We start from the raw sequence: 15919 nt of genomic DNA, 5'->3' as shown, positions 1-15919 counted from the left end.
TTAGAATGATTATTATTAAAAAAGAGAGAGAGAGGGAGATAACAGGTATTAGTGAGGATATCAATGAAAAGGAACACTTGTGCGCTGGAGATGGAATTGTAAATTTGTTCAGCCACCATGGAAAACATTGGATATTCTTTAAAAAATTCAAAATACAACTACCAAATGATCTAGCATTCCACTTCTGCGGACATGTGCAAAGGAAATGAAGTCACTATCTTGAAGAAATATCTACACTCTCGTGTTTGTTGTAGCTTTATTTACAATAGTTAAGAGATGGAAACAACCTAAGTGTCCATTGATAGATGATAAATCAGCCACTAGTCCTAGATATCACTTATATGTGGATTCTAAAAAAGCCAAACTCAGAATAATGGTGAAGAAAGTAGAGTAGAATGAGTAGAGTAGAATGAGCTGAGTAGAATGGTGTTGCCAGTGGCTGAAGGTTGGGAATATGGGGAGATGTTGGTCAAATATTACAAGTTTTTAGTTATAAGATGAAAAGTCTTAGACATCTAATGTAGGTCATAGTGATTATAGTTAACAATACTATGTTTATATACTTGAAAGCTGCTAAGAGAACAAATAAGATTCTATATATACACAGAATAGTATATATATATAGTGTATATTATATATACAAATCAGATTTATGTGTATATACATATATATGCACACATATGCATATGTACATATATACACACATATAAATACATATGATTGTAATCATATGTATACACATATATACATATGTACATACGTACATACATATACATATATATATGATTGCTGCAGTAAGGATAACACCTGTATCAGCTCACATAATTTCCATATGTGTGGTGAGAATCTGATTTGTTCTCTTAGCAACTTTCAAGTATATAAAACATATATAAAACATAAAACTATATATATATATATATATCAAGTTGTCATGTTGTATGCCTTAAACAATGTTCTATGTGAATTATCTTGGTTAAATTTGAAAAAATTAAAATAGTAGACTCCTCACTACCTGCCCCCCTCAGATAGATTTCTATTTCTGTACAGCAGTTGTTTATTTTTATTGCCTGCCTTCCCCAAGAAGAGTTTTTATATGTTTACACTTACCTGCGTGATATTTACCTCTTTTACTTTAGCATTATAGCATCATTAATTCATAAAAATTCATGCAATTTAAGAAAACAAAAATCCAGGGGCGCCTGGGTGGCTCAGTGGGTTAAGCCGCTGCCTTCGGCTCAGGTCATGATCTCAGGGTCCTGGGACCGAGTCCCGCATCGGGCTCTCTGCTCAACAGGGGGCCTGCTTCCCTCTCTCTCTCTGCCTGCCTCTCTGCCTACTTGTGATCTCTTTCTGTCAAGTAAATAAATAAAATCTTTAAAAAAAAAAAAAAGAAAACATCCACATTGTGGCCATTTCTACACTATGACCATGACTTTATGATAGCTACATCCTTTTTTTCAATGACAACCTTAGAATATATTTCTTTAGAAAATTAAACATTCTTAAAACTGAACTTTGTTTCTAATAGTAAAATAAAATGTGAATGGGAACATTTTGATACCGTGACCTGTTTTGTCTGTTGCCTGGTCCTGAGCATTCTTCATGTCAATTTCTACAACTGAGGTTGGAATTAAATGCTGTTTTTATGGAATAGTTTTCACCTAGGGATTGTGGTTTGAGGTTATCTGAATTAAAGCTACTGCTGGTATCTGAATTACTTCTAAAAGGAAAAAAAAAAACCCAAAAATATCTTGTAACATTTTTGGTAACAATATTTAATTATATTAAATATAAGCATCTGATAACACAAATTCTAGTCACATGTGAAATATGTATATTTCAATGTAGAGAGATTAAATAAGAACATAAATAGTATATGTAGTATGATCCTAAATATGTAAATATAGTCCCATAAGATTATAATTCTTTTTTACCTTTTGGTATAATTTTTTTAGTGAGAAACTACAATATTTACACAAAAAATAAAATAAAGCTTAGAATGACTTTCCTGCATCAAGTAAACCAAATTGCTTAAATGTACCAGCATCAGATATAAGCTAAATATGGAACTATGAAGGAATTCTCTAAGGGTGTTTTGATGCAAGTGCCACATCCAGCCCCCATTATCAGTTTTTATTTAATAAATTAACAACTCACAGGAAAATAAGCAGGATCATCAAAAATTGAAGTTTTAGAGAATATATGAAATTGTGTTTGGTAAATCCAATATGCCTCTACTTACACAAGCAAGAATGACAAGACCTACAGACCACCTTCTCTGCTTTATTTCAAGACAGTTATAGCAAGCCATTAAAAAAATCGCTATTGGAATTCATGGAAAATAACAAAAGATAGGTATCAAATTTTCAAAAGATAGAGAACAGCAGACATACCATAAGGACATGTATTAAGTGAGAATGTAAGAGAAGAAAAAAGCAAGAAAACAGTCAAAGAGACATACACAAAAATGAATCAAACTGCCAGCAGCAGTTTCAACTTCAGACTTTGTATATAAACACAGTCTAGAAGGTGTAGGTCACACACTAGATTTTTTCTCCCTCGTCTTTCTAATTAAAATCAGCTATAACATTAGCAACAGGATTTCTTTAAGCATAAAAACCAATAGATGCCTTATACATCCACACGAGAGCAAAATGATATAAGATTTATATTAGAAGAGAGGTCATGAAACAAATACCAAGAATAAATTTGTAATTTATCTTTCAGTTTATATCTTTTTATGTTATACATGTTTAAAATATTTTTGTTATTTATCTGTACATTAAATTTTGTCAAAGAAAAATGGCTTTAATTTATATATTGATACATAAGTCATGGAGATTATATACCTTATTTATGAATTATATATTATGAATTTTATTTCATTTTTTGTTTTGTTTTGTTTTTTACAAGCTTAAGCTCTAAACTGAAACAAAGCTGGGTTGCAGTGATGATCCTGCCTCTTGATACTTTCAACAAAATTAATCTTGGGCAAGTAATGTAAGACTCATTTTCCCAAATTGTAAAATTTGATGATAATAATAGGAATCTTTTCAAATTGTTTGAGAAGTTAAGTAATATAATGAATACAGAATACTTGGTAGTGTCAATTACAGGGACTTAATAAATGCTAAGGATTAGATTTATTGAGCTTTCATTACATTGTAGTACACACAGAATCTCTGTAAATTAAGTGCTATTATTCCCATTTACAAATTAGAAAAGAAAGGGAGAAAAGAAAAATTGATTTTCCCTGTCTGACAAAGTTTTTTAACTTCCCAGAGGCCACAATTGTTTCTTCAAGAAAAGGAGCAAAGGTAAAATAAAAATGCGTTTTCTCATTTTCAAGGGGATCTAGAGAGAATAGATACTTGGGCAAACCGTACTATCAGTGATTTTATAGCTAGAAACTGCCAGGTAGCATTGAGTGCTTTATTTCCTTTTTATATTTATGTCAGTTATATCACACACATTGCTTCTGTTAAGAAAATATGCAAAAAGTTTTGTCCTTTTACTTTTATATGCATCATTTTAGCCAAGTGGAAACTCTAAGAATTATCTTTCTATTCTTTTTTAGCCTGTAGTATGTATAATTGGATACATCACCTGTGTGCAGGTGAACACAGATACCTGCCCACCTTCCCCCCCAGACGCTCTCCTGTGCATAGTGCTATCTGTTTTCTATCTTGACTTTGTGATATGTCATTAACAAAAGACATTCAGCTTTTAATGATCTTGGCCATGATAATGAAATAACACTGTCAGACATGTCAGCCTTACTGTATACTTAAAGGGATAGATATTGAAAGACTTCATGTAAGGGAAGAAATAATTAGAAATACTCCATAAGTGAACAACAAACAAATAAACATTAAACAATCTAGTGACCTTTTCTTTGCATAAACATGTGGTTTGGAACAACACAGACATTTTTATCTATCATTCTGAGTGTAAACATAGCCAAGTATGTAACAAGTCTTTAAATCTTAAGAGTTTATCTGCTTAGAATATTTTGAGTTAAAAGTTCAAAAATGGTTTACTATAGTTAAAAAATTACACACTTTGGTAAAAATCTGGGACTTAATGAAATATGTAATATTTTGAACTTGGTTGAAGTAGAGTTGATTTATATTTAAAAGGAGTTTTTGATGAGACATTGAAAATTTTTCATATAATTAGATACCCTATATTCCAAGAAGAAATTTTGAAGAAGCACTTAAATAGGCAGGTGTCAGCTAATTTTCACACCTGTTTTATCAGGTAGCTTAAAAATAAGTAATTTCATTTGTATGGACAGAAATGTAAATTTCCCAGTTAGTGACCTAAAAGGTCCAACTTTTCAGATATTTAGATTTTTAAACCATGCACAATATATAAAATTAATGTATTTTATATGAATATTGGTTTTTACATATTTTTGTACATTATTATATATTAAAATTAAGTGTCCACATTGCATGGTATGCTTTCACTTTATCAACAGTTATTACCCATAAATAAGGAAGCCTGAAAATAAGTATTTAAAAAAAACATACTTTTAACCAATCTAAAGAGGTCATAATTCAATTTATGTTCACTTTTTTGAGAGATAATATTAATATACTAATATTATGAAGTCAAACGTACTGAGCTAATTTGTGCCTGAGATGACATAATTCCAAATAAATAAAAATTAAATGGTGAATATTACTTTATTACAACTGTACCACAAACATTACATTCCCTGTGTAAAATGAACTTTTACCCGTAACATATTTTCCCTCCATTCTTCCATTCAAAACACACTTTTTGAAGGGTCAGGGGTGGGAGGTTGGGGGAACAGGTGGTGGGTGATGGGGAGGGCACGTTTTGCATGGAGCACTGGGTGTTGTGCAAAAAGAATGAATACTGTTACGCTGAAAAAAAAAATAAATAAAAAGGGAAAAAAAAAAAAAAAACACACTAACCTTGTCCTAAAGTTTGTAGGATGAGGATGTCCATCATATAAGGATAAGTAGTCATATTCTTCTTCTAGAGCAAATGACTGAAAAACAATTTGTATTCTATTCCGTTCTTCTGCTATTATTACCCATGTACAGTTTGCACCATTCGGATATCCATATGGAAAACCGGGGCTTTCTATAGTGCCATTAAGTCCTTTTAAAGTTCCACCACATGTATAAATAAATCCTGAAACAAAAGACAAATAAACAGACATTAATATTATATAAAGCACAAACAATCCAGGAGACAGTATAGTTTCGAAAAAAAGCCTTTTGTTTTTCTAAGACCTATGTGGTCATAATTTTGTAAATAGCAAAGTCTAGGTAAATTATCTAGATTTCTTGCTTAAAAAGATAAGCACAATCCTAAAAACTAGCAAAATAACTAGCAAAATCCTTAAAAAAAAAAAAAAACTTGCCATCTACCAAACATCTTATGGTTAACAATTATAGAATAGTTGATGAAGTAAAATTCTCCACACATCATTATCTGTTTCATGATCCAACAAACAAAATCTTAGAACATGGTATCTTCCCTCGAAGTAGTTTCCAAACTAATCATGGACAGTCATAAACAACAACAAAAACTAAATGATTTTTTAAGGTATGCCTTAAAAAATCAACTTCACTTTTTCTTGGTAAAACATGCTAATTTTTTTGTGTCCATATCTCTACCATGTAGCCAGTGTGCCTTAGGAAAATCCTTCCCACCCTCGTTCTACCAGAAGGATAAATGATTCAGATCTAAAAAACCGATACACGTTATCATTCTTTCTTTGACTAGAATAGTTGGCCTAGGATAAACACAATCTTTAACTGTATCAGAGTGAAACCTAAGGTTAGGAAGAAAATATATTGAAAATCTGAATCCTGGACAACTGACAGCAGCCATTTGTTGGTTTCTTTTATTTGAGAGAGAGAGACAGAGAGAGAGCACAAGCAGGGAAAGTGGCAGAAGGAGAGGGAGAAGCAGGCTTTCTACTGAGCAGGGAACCCAATGTGGGGCTCCATCCCAGAGCCCTGGGATCATGACCTGAGCTGAACACAGATGCTTAACCAACTGAGCCACCCAAGCACCCTGACAGCAGCCATCTTAAAAACTTCCATGGCTCAGGGAGCCCAGGTGGCTTAGTTCGTTGTGTCTAACTCTTGATTTTTGTCCCAGGTCATGATCTCAGGGTCATGCTCCACCCTCAGTGAGGAGTCTGCTTGAGGAGTCTTTTTCCCACTGCCTCTCCTCCTGCTAAAGAAATAAATAAAACTTAAAAAAAAAAAAAAAAAAGGAACTTACATGGTTCTGTGAGAGTTCTAATTCTATGGGAAATCTGAACTATTGATATCTTGACTCTTGGAAACATCTAGAAAACATACAATGTTTCTTGAGAAATTGGTGTTATTTCCAGATCTGTGGGTTGTGCATGAAGTTTTTGGCCATGAAGCAGTTAAGTCAGAAATAAGAGCTACCGGGGGGGGGGGGGGGGGGGGGGAAGAACACTTTATTACCCAAAGCATCTGTATTTGGAACTGGATATAGAAATGTAGGAAATATGGGGCTCCCCTCTCTGAGAAGGAATGAGTATATGATAGGTATGAATATTTTTGAAAAATATGAACGGGAAGCCAGAGTTGTAGATTGCGGCAGACAGAGAATGACGTGGGATGTTGTATATTCATTCTTCTCTCTTTTCACAAGAATACCATGCTTTTGCTAGTGTATCCACTTCTCTACCAAACAACTGTATGCGTTGGAGTAGCTGGGTCTAATGACCCCAATGGTGAGGTGGGTGGCTCAGGGCTGAATTAATCACTACAACCTTATCCTCTTACCCACATTTACTTCAGGAACCTACTCCGATTATCTCTATTTTACTGCAAAGTCCTAAACCTGGGATATTCAGTATTGATATAAACACAGTTCTTGTGATTCTTTTTGGCCTTTTAAAAAGTTACCAAGAAGTTGGATAAAGTAGAAGTTTAAAAAAAATCAATATTTGTGCATATACATATATTTTGCTCATGCACCGAAAGTCAAATAGGGCATTTTATGATTTTCAAAAATAAAAAAGGAGAAAGGTCCCTTTTAAATTGCTTCTTGCAGAGCAATTACTTTGAAGCCTTAGGTTAATTAGCTATCACCCATTTCTATTAGTTTTCTGCCTGAACAGCTTCCAATTTGAACTTCATAACTAAATGCAAGCATGAATCCCTTCAGCTACAATCTGATCTATGGGCTGTTTTTTTATATTCTCAAGCCCCATAACCCTGATGGCTTTAGAAAAAGGACATATGTCCTAAAATAACATGTTCAGCTCTGGCCACTAATTCTTTAACGACCTGCTGATTCATACATTTCAGTTCCTTTCCTTTTTTGTTTCTCGAGGCGGATTAAGAATTACACCTATTTTTAAACTTTCTCGTCTGTGTTCTTCATTTTATTTTCATTTTTTGTTTATACTGAAGTTTGATTAAACATCACATTATTCATAATAACAAAGTACATTTTGTCAACAATAGGTTTATAGTTTCTACCGCCCCAAAACAGAAACAGAGTTTTGTTTTTTTTTTTTTTTAAGATTTATTTATTTGACAGAGATCACAAGCAGGCAGAGAGGGAGGCAGAGAAAGAGAAAGGGGAGCAGGCTCCCCGCTAAGCAGAGAGCCTGATGCGGGGCTCAATCCCAGGACCCTAGGATCATGACCTGAGCTGAAGGCAGAGGCTTTAACCCACTGAGCCACCCACGTGCCCCTCAAACAGAATTCTTAAAAGTAAAATAAATTCTCCCTTATTTACTTATGCTTCACAAGGTTGGTCATCTTTATCAGCTTTATCACCTCTAGGCCATTTCTAAGCAAATGCAGATATATGCATATTTCCATATTTACAAAGAGAATCAGTCATACTGTGCATAATTTTCTGAATGTCTTTGTGTATATGTGTAAAATATCACTGACTTTGGATCTACATATATACTTTTCCTACATTCTTTTTTATTGACTACATAGCTGTATGGTATATGGTCTGCCTGTACTTTAATTTATTTAATGTATCTCTTATTGACAGCTTTAGTCTTTGTGTTTTCAGGGGCACAAAGAACGACTTCGGATGTATATCCTTGTGCACTTGTGTGATATATGCCTTGGATAAAATTCCAGAAATGGGTGTGTCTCATTTTAAATTTGGGTAGATACTTCTGAACTATCCTCAAGAAATGTGAAAATTTCTGGCTATCACCAGGCTACGAAGCCTTCAACCTTCAACTTCAATTTTGGCAATATTAGATTTTTATACAAGGCAAAAAAATGTTATCTTATTATTTTATTTTGCATTTCTCTCATAACTGTTGGAATCAAATATCTTGTTATATGCTTCTCATTCATTCATAATTATTCTTTTATGAATTGCCTCTCCATATCCTTCACTTATTTTTAATGGGCTCTTCTTTCTAATTCTCTTTTAGGAAACAATTGCTTAGCTTTCTGATTACTCATTGGTAATCCACATTTGCCTTTCATATATACATTTCTAAATGAAATAACTTTGCTGATTCCTTATGGCTCATTGCCCTCATAAATCCACTACTCCTTAGTGCTTTTTATAGTACATGTGAGGATTCACCTTTTCTACTCCTTTCCTTTGATGACATTTCTCATACTTGCTCATCTGTTCATCACATATGCCATGCTTCAGGATAAAATAGTTAAAAGAACATTATTCCAGCCTGTCCTCATGAAACCGACAAACTACAACATAAGATAGCATGGGAATACAGAGTACCAACGTATACCTTGGTAAGTGCTATGACTGGGATAAGCACTCATTGCTGTGAGAATACATGGAAGCAAACTTAATCTGGATGATTCAGTACGTGTTTGTGGAAAACCTGTCTCAAAAATTGGCATTGCAACACTCCATAGATTCAGTCTTTGACAGATTCTGAATGCCTTATGTTGTATTTTTCACACCTTGACTTTCCACTTAAAGAATCAATTTATAGTTGAAAAATAACTAAACTTTACATGACTTGGGTCACAAGAATTTAGTTAAGAATACAGATTTTTAATTTTTTCTCCCTTTTTCACATTCATATTTTACTTTTTCTGTACAGTATGGAAATACAATTATTTGTGCAAGTATTTTTATGACATTTTAAGTTTTATATTGTTTTCTTTTATGCTAGTTGAGATCTATGACAAGAAACACTCTTGAGTTTACCTTTAACTTTTTTTTCAAACTTGTGTTTATGCACTGAAATTGTGCTTTTGTGCCCAGTTATATTGAATGACTCTTTTTTCATCACCAAGGGTTCACAATTTTATTGACACACAGGTCTTGTGTGATAAAGATTGTAAAGAACTTAATAGTAGCAATTAACCTTTTTGTGTGTGTGTGTGGTAAGCAACACATTATATGAAGTCTATCCTCTTACCAGTTTTGAAGTGGACAGTATTACTAACTACATGCACAGTGTTGTACAGCGGATCTCTACAACTTTTCCATCTTGCATGAATGAAACACTATACCCCTTGAAAAGTAACTCCTAATTTCCCCATCTTTCCTAGCTCCTGGAAACCACCATTCCACTTTCCTCTGCATGATTTTTACTAATTTAGATATTTCGTAGAAGTAGAATCATGCAGTATTTGCCCTTCTGTGACTACCTTACTTCATAAGGTACCTGAGTATTCATAAATACTTAACATAATGTACTCAAGGTTCATTCACGTTGTAAAATATGACAGGATTTCCCTCCAATTTCCCCTGAAAATGCACACCTCATGTGTTGTGTTCACACTTTAATGGACATTTAGATTGTTTCCATCTCCTGGCTATCATGAATAAAGTTGCAGTGAACATGGGAGCACAAGTATCTCTTTGAGATCCTACTTTTAATTACTTTTGATAAATACCCAGAAGTGGGATGGCTGGCTTATATGGTAGTTCTATTTTTAATTTTTTGAAGAACTTCCTTAGTTTTCCTTAGTAGCTGCATCATGACCAGTAAATACTTCATATCAGGTGAAGTGTGTGTGTGTGTGTGGGTGGGTGGGTGTGTGTGCATTGTGTGTTTAAATAATGAGTGAATCCTAAGTTGTCAGATCCATTAATATGGAGTTGTTCATAGTATGCCCTTATTATTCTTCTGATGCCTGTCAGGTCTGTGGTGTATCCCCTCTTGTATTCCTAATATTAGTAATTTTGTGGTTTTTCTCATTTTTTTGGTCAATCTCGGTACTGCTTTGCCAATTTCATTGATCTTAAAAAAAAGTTTTTGTTTCATTGATTTTTTGCTCTATAACTTTATTGTGTTTTCAAATTTTCACGTCTTATTTGATTATTTATTTTCTTCCCCTCGTTTTATATTTAGCTTTTCTTCTTTTCTTGGATCTTAAAGTGGGAGCATAGATTGCTAATTGGAGACTTTTCTCTATTTCTAATGCATGTATTTGGTACTGTAAAATGTCTCTCAGTACTACTTAAGCTGCATCCCACACATTTTGATATGTTATATTTCATTTTTATTCAGTTTAATGTATTTTAATTTTCACTGAATCTTCCTTTTCAAGGAAGCCATGGCTGTTATAGGAGAGAGTTGTTTTATTTCCAATTGTTTGGATTTTAATTAACTTTTGATATGAATTTCTAGTTTGATTCCATTGTGATCAGAGAACATACTTCAGATGATTTCAGTTCAAATCTGTTTAAATTTTAATCCCCAGGATATGGTCTTTCTTTAATATGTGTTCCTTGAATACTTGAAAATAATGTGTATTCCAATGTTGTAAATAGAGTGTTCTCTAAGTGTTGATTATACCATTAGTGCATCCTGTTGGGTTCCATATCCTTGTTGACTTTCTCCCACAGGCAAGGTGCCATTTTTCTCTGGCAAGACTTTTTTGTCCTCAGTTTTCAGTTTAATTATAATGTACATGGTATGGATTTCTTTGTGCCTCTCAATTTTTTTTTCTCAAAAAGCTGAGTTTACTCAGCTTTTCTAATCTGTAGGTGTATGTCTCTTGCCAAATTTGGAAAGTTTTCAGTCATTTCCTTAAGTACTTCCTTAGCCCTATACTGTCTTCTATGACTCCAGTGACACATTGTAGAATCTATATTTTATTCCCACAGGTCGTTGGTGCTCTGTTCATCTTTAATTTTTTTTTTTTTAAGTTTACTTTCCTTCTGTTGTTTAGATTAGGTCATTTCTTTTCTACTTCAGTTCCTTGGTTAGTTCTCTATTCCCTCCATTCCCTTTTTTTTTTTTTTAAGATTTTATTTATTTACTTGCCAGAGAGAGAGATCACAAGTAGGCAGAGAGTCAGGCAGAGATAGAGGAGGAAGCAGGCTCCCTGCGGAGCAGAGAGCCCAATGCGGGGCTCGATCCCAGGACCCTGAGATCATGACCGGAGCCGAAGGCAGCAGCCCAATCCACTGAACCACCCATTCTCTTTTGAGCACACCAACTGAGCTCTTCATTTCAGTTATTGCACTTTTCTTCTGTAGCATTTTTTTAAGATTTTATTTTTAAGTAACCTCTCCACCCAGTGCAGGACTCAAATTTACTAGCCCAACATCAAGAGTTGTATGCTTCACCAGCTGAGCCCCTCTTGTGTAACATTTTGATTTGACTCTTCTTTCTATGTTCCATTTCTTTGCTGAGTCTTTTGATTTACTAGTACTTTAAATTTTTTTTTATCTCTGTTAAGTGTCTGCATTGTTTCTTGGGGAATTTCTTTTATCGTGGCTGCTTTAAAATATCTGTCATGTGGTGTTGGTATTCATTGATCCCTTTTTTCCATTAAGTCGAGATCTTGTTGGCTTTTGGAACAATAAATGATTTTTCTTGCAACCTGGATAATATCATTTACTTTATGAGATTCTGGATCTTATTTAAATCTTCTCTTTAACTGGCTTCTTCTGAGACTGTCCCAGCAGGAAAAGTGGTAGTGGGTATTGCTTCATTATAATCAAATGGAAAGAAAAATCCATGTTTTCTAATTTGCTTCCATTAACAACTAAGGGAGTAGTGTTGTTGTAATTGGGTGGTGGTGAACATCCCTACCTACCCTACATGTCTTTTGAAACCACCCAGCAGGAGGTAGGAGGTTCCGAGGTGAGTGAAAATCCACCTCCTTCAATATCAAGCTCAAGACATTACAAATGGAGAGGGTCGCTCTATGCAATTTTTTCTCTCTTTCTAAACTCTATGATTATCATTTTATTCTTCCACATTTATCTTCTTTTACTGTTTTCTTTTGGAGGGTGTATGATATATGACTCATCTTCAAATGAATTGAGACATCTAAAGAAACTACATATTTCTAGATAAAGCAAATGTTAAAAATAGATGTAACAAATATTAAAAATATGTTTAACCAGTAAAATTTCATCTCTTTTAAGGCTGCATAATATTCCAGTACGTGTGTATGTGTGTGTCTTCCTGATGCTTTCATCTCTTAGTGGACATTAAGGTTGCGTCCATAATTTGGCTACTGTAAATAATGCTGCAATAAACATAGAGGTGCATATACCTTTTAGAATTAGTTTTTTTATTTTCTTTGAATAAATGCCCAGTAGTGAAGTTACTGGATCACATGGTATTTTTACTTTTAATTTTTTGTGAAACCTCCATTGTTTTCTATAGTGTCTGTACCAAGTTACATTCCCACCAACAGTGCACAAGGGTTCCCTTTCCTCCACCTCCTTGCCAACGTTTTTTTGTCTTTTTTTTTTTTTAATTTTAACCATTCTGACAGGTGTAAGGTGATATCTCATTGTGGTTTTGATTTGCATTTCCCTCATGATGAGTGATGTTGAGCATCTATTTATGTGTCTGTTGGTCATCTGTATGTCTTCTTTGGGAAAATGTCTATTCAGGTCCTCTGTCCATATTTAAATCAGATTATTTTTTGGTGTTTAGTTGTATAAGTTCTTCATATATTTTGAATATCAATCCGTTATTGGATATTGGATCATTTGCAAGTATCTTCTCTGAGTCAGTACATTCATTGCCTTTTTGTTTTGGTGTTGGTTCCTCCACCCTGCAGAAGATTTTTATTTGAATGTAGTCCTAATACTTGGTTTTTGCTTTTCTGTCCCTTACCTTAAGAGACACGTGTAGAAAAATCTTTCCTATGCCCAAGGTCAGAGAAATTACTTCCCATGTTTTCTTCTAGGAGTTTTATGTTTTCAAGTCTTACATTTATGTGTTTAATCTATTTTGAGTTAAATTTTTGTGAATGGTGTTAGATAGTGGTCCAGATTCTTTTTCTTTTTTCTTTTTTGATGTAGCTCTCCAGTTTTCCTAATATCATTTGTTTAAGAGATTGTCTTTCCCTCATTGTATATTCTTGCCTTCTTGCCTCCTTTGTCATAAATTGACTATATAAGTGTGGGGTTTTTTTTTGTTTTTTGTTTTTCCATTTTATTTATTTTTTCAGCATAACAGTATTCATTCTTTTTGCACAACACCCAGTGCTCCATGCAAAACGTGCCCTCCCCATTACCCACCACCTGTTCCCCCAGCCTCCCACCCCTGACCCTTCAAAACCCTCAGGTTGTTTTTCAGAGTCCATAGTCTCTTATGGTTCACCTCCCCTCCCCAATGTCCATAGCCCGCTCCCCCTCTCCCAATCCCACCTCCCCCCAGCAACCCCCAGTTTGTTTTGTGAGATTAAGAGTCATTTATGGTTTGTCTCCCTCCCAATCCCATCTTGTTTCATTTATTCTTCTCCTATTCCCCCTACCCCACCCCATGTTGCTTCTCCATGTCCTCATATCAGGGAGATCATATGATAGTTGTCTTTCTCCGATTGACTTATTTCACTAAGTGTGGGTTTTTTTATGGGCACTCTATTTTGTTCCATTGATCTATGTGTTTATTTTTGTGCCAGTATCATACTATTTTGATTACTACAGCTTTGTAATGTATCTTGAAATCTGGAATTATATACCTTCAGCTCTGTTTTTCTTTCTCAAATTGTGTTAGCTATTTGGGGCCTTTTGTGTTTCCATACAAATTTTAGAATTATTTATTCTAGTTTTGTGAAAAAATGCTATTTTTTTGGATACAGATTGTATTGAATCTGTAGATTGCCTTGGTTAGTATAAGCATTTTAAAATATCAATTCTTCCAATCTATGAGCATATTTCTTTCATTAATGTCATCATCAGTTTCTTTCATTAATGTCTTAAGGTTTTCAAAGTACATGTCTTTCACCTCCTTGGCTAAGTTTTTCCCTAGATGTTTTATTTTGTTGTTGTTGTTGTTGCAATTGTAAATGAAATTCTTTTCTTAATTTTCTTTGTGCTACTTTATTATTAGTATATACAAACATACTGATTTTGGGGTATTAATTTTATATCCTGCCGTTTCACTGAATTCACTCGTTACTTCTAATAGATTTTTGGTGGAGTCTTTAGGGTTTTTTATATATATCATGTCATCTACAAGCAGTGACACCTAGAGGATATTGTGCTAAGTGAAATAAGTCAGACTGAGAAAGACAAACACCATAGGATTTCACTCATGTGTGGAATTTAAACACCAAAACAAATGAATACATGAACAAAAAGCAGAATCAGATATATAAATACAGAGAACAAACTGTGGTTCCCAGAGGGAAGAGGGCAGAGGATGGCCAAATGGATGAAGGGGAGGGAGAGATACAGACTTCCAGTTGTGGAATTAAAGATACAGCACAGGGAATATAGACAATGATATTTGGGAGCAATATACAGTGACAAAGGGTAGTTGCACTTGTGGTAACCCTTAGCATAACATATGAAGAAGGTGAATTCTGTTGTACATCTGAAACTAATGTAACATTGTGTATCGACTATGCTCAAAAAAATTAAAAAAATAAAATTCATATTGTTAAAAAAGTATAGTTAACTGTAATAAAAATATTTTTTGTTCCATTTAAAGTTAAACAGTTATCAACTATTGATACATTGTTTTGATTTGGTAATGTCTAACCAATATTATTATGGCAGAGATAAGAAAGTTTGAAATAGTCATTAAAATTTTTTTAATTTGCAATGGGTTTTATTTTTCTATAAGATCACTGTATTTTTAATATTCACTCTCTAAAATATGAATTTACTGAGACTTTGTCTGCAATTGTCTCTTTAATTAGACTTTAAAATGTAATTTATGGTTTTATCGAAAATACCAGTTTTTCAGTGAGCCTCAGCTTATGCAGCTAGACATCCCAACTTCGCAATTTAGCACTCTTTTTGTGCAAATTACCTTATCTTATTATATGTCAGTTTCTTTGTTTATAAAATGAGATAATGAGTAACTGTTTTAACAATTAAGCATGCAAATCTGCAAATCTCTTTGAACAGTATTTTAAACATAGTGACTATTATACATGTTAACACTCTTTCTTCTTTTCCTTGTCCTCTTATTTATTATTACAATTATCATCTTTAGCCATGAAGCTCCATTACATAATTTAACTAGTCTATTTTCTTTGAATTTGACCACACAAATTTGAATAAACGCACTAAAAAATCCTATTACCAGTTTGTCAGAGAATGAAAAATGCCTATTGCCCGAATGTATCAAATATGCTAGCAGACAGTGCCTATGAAATGTAATTCCACTGCCCTAGTTCAGGTTATCAATAAAAACACATTAAAATATTTTATTATTTTCAGAATGGGAGGTCAGTTTTTAATCTCAGGAAATCAAATGTTAATGTTTTGAAGGAGAAAATATAACCTGATATTGATAAGTTTCTTTTGTTTAATTACTTAATTAATTAATTTGAGAGAGAGGACATGCATGAAAGAGTTGGTTGGCGAGTGAGAGAAGGAGATGGAGAAAGAAACTTAAGCAGACTCCACTCTGAGTGCAGATCAGTACCTGAGCAGAAACCAAGATTCACTGGCTTAACCAAATATGCTAGCCCAGCATACCTGGTACTGGTATATT

At 33.7% G+C, this 15919-nt stretch overlaps 1 protein-coding gene across 2 annotated transcripts in view; it reads right to left on the bottom strand.

Moving 5' to 3' along the window:
* The window catches only part of CSMD3 (CUB and Sushi multiple domains 3), a 1273428-nt gene that overhangs the window by 1127975 nt on the left and 129534 nt on the right, over positions 1–15919 (bottom strand). For both annotated transcript variants that reach the window (XM_046025880.1, XM_046025873.1), the window contains exon 2: positions 4947–5169. In XM_046025880.1, coding sequence (XP_045881836.1) covers positions 4947–5169 — 223 coding nt within the window. The remainder of the gene's footprint in view (positions 1–4946; positions 5170–15919) is intronic.

The sequence above is a fragment of the Meles meles genome, chromosome 1 (genome assembly GCF_922984935.1).
Source record: "Meles meles chromosome 1, mMelMel3.1 paternal haplotype, whole genome shotgun sequence".
NCBI classification, from domain to species: domain Eukaryota; kingdom Metazoa; phylum Chordata; class Mammalia; order Carnivora; family Mustelidae; genus Meles; species Meles meles.
This window is presented reverse-complemented; position numbering and strand designations above follow the sequence as displayed.